At 61.2% G+C, this 4,398-nt stretch overlaps 1 protein-coding gene across 1 annotated transcript; it reads left to right on the top strand.

Annotated features, from left to right (window-relative positions):
- METTL27 (methyltransferase like 27) lies at positions 1 to 3,875 on the top strand. The gene is given in 7 exon segments (XM_042921867.1): positions 1 to 37; positions 293 to 419; positions 835 to 963; positions 1,177 to 1,312; positions 1,550 to 1,642; positions 3,480 to 3,600; positions 3,602 to 3,875. Coding segments are annotated over 6 exon segments (729 nt in total). The 5' UTR covers positions 1 to 37; positions 293 to 296; the 3' UTR covers positions 3,729 to 3,875.
- Positions 3,876 to 4,398: the final 523 nt, after the last annotated feature.

Here is a 4,398-nt window from a genome sequence, read left to right as displayed (position 1 = left end):
TTCCGGCTCTAAGCACCGCGGGAGAGTCCGATTGGCGGTGAGTTCTGACCCTTTACCTGTTTAGAGACCCTTAGGTCCAGGACGCCAGCTCACCGCTTAAAGAGTGGGGAGGTAGGGTCATGTCCTCCCTCCGGCCACAGGGAGCACCCCTCCCCCAAGCCCTGAACTCCAGGTGTTACAGTCTCGCCCTCTGTGTGTTCAGTGTCACCGCCTGTGAAATGGGATTGGGTGGGAGGGGTGGGAATGGGAGAAATTGCAGTGTGCCTCGGACACCAAGGCTGTGTCCCCACAGGAGGATGGCGCAGGAGGAGGGCGGGAGCCTGTCCGAAGTGCGGGCCCGGGTGGGGGCATCACATGGCATCACCGACCTGGGCCACAAGCTGCACTTCTATGACCGCTGGGCTCCAGACTATGACCAGGTAAACTGGCCAGGCTCCTTCCCCTCTCTCCTCTTGCTTGCCCAGCCTCAACTTTCCTATCTCTAAAGAGGGAATAATTAGCTTTGCATCATCCCAGGGTGGCTTGTGAGAATGAGGTGAGACCCGGCAGTCCTGCCTCCTCAAGGACTGGCCCCCTCTTCGGCTCATTGACAGCAGCTCTGGCCTCTGACCAGCCCCATGTTTCCATATTGGCAGCCCCTTGAAAAATCAGGAAACAAGACCTCTCCACCCTGGGACTGCACCTGGAGGAGGTGCCAATAAGCACGCACACACACACACACACACACACACACACACACACAGCTTGGCCTGTTTGATTCCTAGACCACCCTACACAGAGGTCACCCAAATACTGGGGCACGGGCTGCCGGTCAGCTCAGTACTCTGTCCCCAGGATGTGGCCGCCCTGCAGTACCGCGCCCCCCGCCTCGCAGTAGACTGCCTTACCCAAGCCCTTCCGGGCCCACCCCATGCTGCCCTGATCCTGGATGTGGCCTGTGGCACCGGCCTGGTGGCTGCTGAGGTGAGGCCTCCCCACATCCCCTGTCCTCTCTTCAACTCCCCACTCGCTCAAATTTTCTCCCACCCCTGGCCCCAGAACTCTGCCTCCCTGCTCAGACTCACCCGTCCCAAACACGTGGACTACATTTACTGCGGAGCCTGCTGCCCTCCCCAGGTGCAGGGACCCAGCTGGGAGATGGCAGGTGTGAACTGTGACTGAGTCCCCCCACCTTAGCTGCAGGCTCGGGGCTTCCTCCAGCTGCATGGGGTGGATGGGAGCCCAGGGATGCTGGAACGGGCCCGAGCCCGTGGCCTCTACCAGAATCTCAGCCTCTGCGTCCTGGGCCAGGAGCCTCTGCCCAGTTCTGAAGGTACTTCCCTTCCCCACCCAGGCACCTCGACGGTGAGTGCCCTTCTCTTGTCCAGCCTCCATCCTCCTTGCTGAGCCCTTCACAAGCCCCCGCCCACACTGAGCCCCATGAACCCCCACCGGGACCCTCTCTGAGCCCCTGTGAGCCCCTCTCTCTGAGCCCTCTACCCCGTGATCTGATGTCATCCCTGTGGGTATCATGAGGCCACACCAAAGACAGACCCCACACTCCACACAGGGACCTTCGATGCGGTACTGATGGTGGGTGCCCTCAGCGATGGCCAGGTGCCCTGCAGTGCGATACCTGAGCTTCTGCGAGTTACCAAGCCAGGTGAGGAGCAGGCCCATCCAACCCCACGTGAATGCCTTCCCCCCCGCACACCCACAGACACTAACCTCCGAATGTCTCAGGCTAAGCGAGGGGCAGGGTCCTGCCCAGGGTCACACAGCCTAGCCTAGCTTCCCAGCCGCCAGCTGCCACCATCAACAGACCCAGGCAAGCAGGCAGGGCAGACCGGTAGCCAGCTTGCCCTCTTATCCACTGGGCAGCTCCACTCCCCCTGGCTCTGTTTCCTCGCCTCTGAGCGGTGACAGAGCCCCTTCCCCAATGGATCGCAGTGAGCACTGAGTGAAAAGACGTGTCTGAGGCCTTTGCTCCAGTCCTGGCACGCAGTGGGGGCTCAGTTCAGTTCCCTCGTCTTCCGGCTCCCTCACGAACTCACTGACAACTGTCAGGTGAGTCTCTTGCTCTTTCCTGGTCTCAGTTTCCTCATCTGTGAAATGGGCTGCTCAGGTGAGATGATAGACGTGAGCACTTTTTGTAACCTCCACCCGTGGGTTGATGTGCAGCTAAGGATTGTGTTTACTGTGCTCCTCCTGTGTGCCTTGTCCCACGCTGGCCTCTGCTCTGGAGGGGGAGTACGCACCCTGCCCTCTGGGCTTCGATCACCAACCCACTGCACCCCACTGCACCCCAGGAAGGGGCGTGGGGAAAAGGACCAGGGCACACACTCTGAGAATTCAGGGAAGAGAGGCATTTCCGGGGGACAGGCGGGGGGGGTGGGGTGGGGAGCGCTGACGGCAGTGGGCACAGGAACACAGCCACAGGCCCAAACAGGTCAGGAGGACAGCCACGGGGAGTCAGAGGCAGAAAGGAGCATGGGGGACTGAGCAGGCAGATGCTGAGGCCCTGACTTGGCTGCAGGATGGGCTCAGGAAGCCCCAAAGTGGGCCTGTGGCAGCAAGGCCGCATCCTCTCCCTGTCCCCCTCGCCTCCACTGCCAGGAGCCGAGCCTGTGGCTAAGCCTGGGCCAGTCTGGGCAGGCTTCAGCCTCAGGGAGCAGGGTGTTCGATGGGGTCAGAGAGAGAGGTAGTGGTGGGGCTCAAGAGAACAGGAAACCCCCATTGGCATAACCAGCCCCGCCCACGCTTGTCAGGCCCCTGAGCTGGCTAGAGCCCCGTCTGCTGCGCCCCTGTCACAGGCTCCCCTGCTTCAGAGCCTTTCCTCTCACGGAGCCCCAGCCACCCACCCTGCAGGGCCCGGCTTCTCCTCCTTGCTTCCTCCAGGAAGCCTTCCAGACACTGGCCTCTTCTACATGTATCTGAGCCCGCACTGGGCACGCTATAGGCGTCTAGGGAACACCAGAAAGGATATGTCACTCATTCATTCAGCCGGCGCTTAATGTGGTCCTTCCTGTGAGACCCGGAAACGAGCCCCACTCTGTAAGCTGGGAAACTGCAGCTCAGAGAGGTGATGGGACTTACCCAAGGTCCCAAGGGCTTCCTTCCCGTGCATCCTGATACACCACATCCTCCGGCAGAGGGGCTGGGTGAGCACTGAGGAGGGAGTCCCCTCTGTCCAGGGGATTAAGCCAAGAGTTCCCAGCGTAAAGGACGCGTGAGCCTGGAAGTTGGTATAGGAGGCTGAAAACTCAGAAGGGTATTCCTTGAGGCGGGAACAGTGAGCAGCAAAGGCATGGAGATAGGAAAAGGCTGGCGGGGGGGTGGGGGGCCGGTGGGGGTGGCGGTGGTGGGGAGAATGTACGCCCTTGAGGGAAGAGCAGGAAAGATAACCTTTCCCGGAAGGGGTGGAGCCTGGAACCAGGGCTCCTGCCCCTCCCCGACTCACCTCTTCCCCCCCCCCCACCCCCGCCCCCGTCTCTCCCTAGGGGGGCTGGTGTGTCTGACCACCCGGACCAACCCGTCCAACCTTCACTACAAGGAGACCCTGGAGGCTACCCTGGACAGGCTGGAGCAGGCCGGGGCGTGGGAACGCCTAGTGGCCTGGCCTGTGGACCGGTGGGAACTGGCCACATCCGAGCTTGAGGTGGTGCCCAGAACTTCTGACAGCGATGGGTTCATCTCTGGCATCGTCTACCTGTACCGAAAGCAGGAGGGGGCCTAGGTGGAGGGAGTGAGGCCCAGTCCTCAGCCCCCAGCTGGCCTCTGACCCTCTCATCCAGGCCTCCTCCAGGCCCGTCCTTGGGCCTCCTCTGCTTCATCCGTACAATGGGGCCCCTGAGCCAACCTTGCCCATTAAATGAGTCCCAGGAGGGGTAGCAGGACTGTGGCTCTGTGAGTCTCTTCCCCAGGAAACTGACGTCCGTCCCTGAGAAGGACAGAAGTGAGAAGAGACAGAACAGAGAGGGCCCCCACCCCAGGCCGCCCCTGAGCCAGCCCCGACAGGGCCACAGATGTAACTTCCTGACACCTCCCGTGGTGGGCCCTCTCACGCTAACTCGAGGACAGGAAACTCATGCCCGCGCCTCTGGCCTTGGCCAAATACCTTCACATGGCCAGGATTCAGTTTCCTCCTCTCTAAAGGAGCCGGAAAGCTGAGCTCAGGGCGTGTCTGCCCGGTGAAAGGGTTCAGTGACCCCAGGCCTTGGGGGTATGATCAGGACTAATGATAATTCCTCCACACAGGGACTGTGGGAAGGCTCGTTAGGGAGGAAGACTGAAGCCTGGCCTTCAGGACAAGCAGGATTCCGAGGGGTGGAGAAAGGCAAAAAGGACATTCTAGACCCACAGCAGGAAACAGCCCGGGCCAAGGCCAGGACGTGGGACCTGGAGGGTGAGCAGACCAAC

This window comes from Panthera leo, chromosome E3 (genome assembly GCF_018350215.1).
Source record: "Panthera leo isolate Ple1 chromosome E3, P.leo_Ple1_pat1.1, whole genome shotgun sequence".
NCBI lineage: Eukaryota > Metazoa > Chordata > Mammalia > Carnivora > Felidae > Panthera > Panthera leo.
The sequence above is the reverse complement of the archived record's forward strand: the minus strand, read 5'-3'. Positions and strand labels throughout refer to the sequence as shown.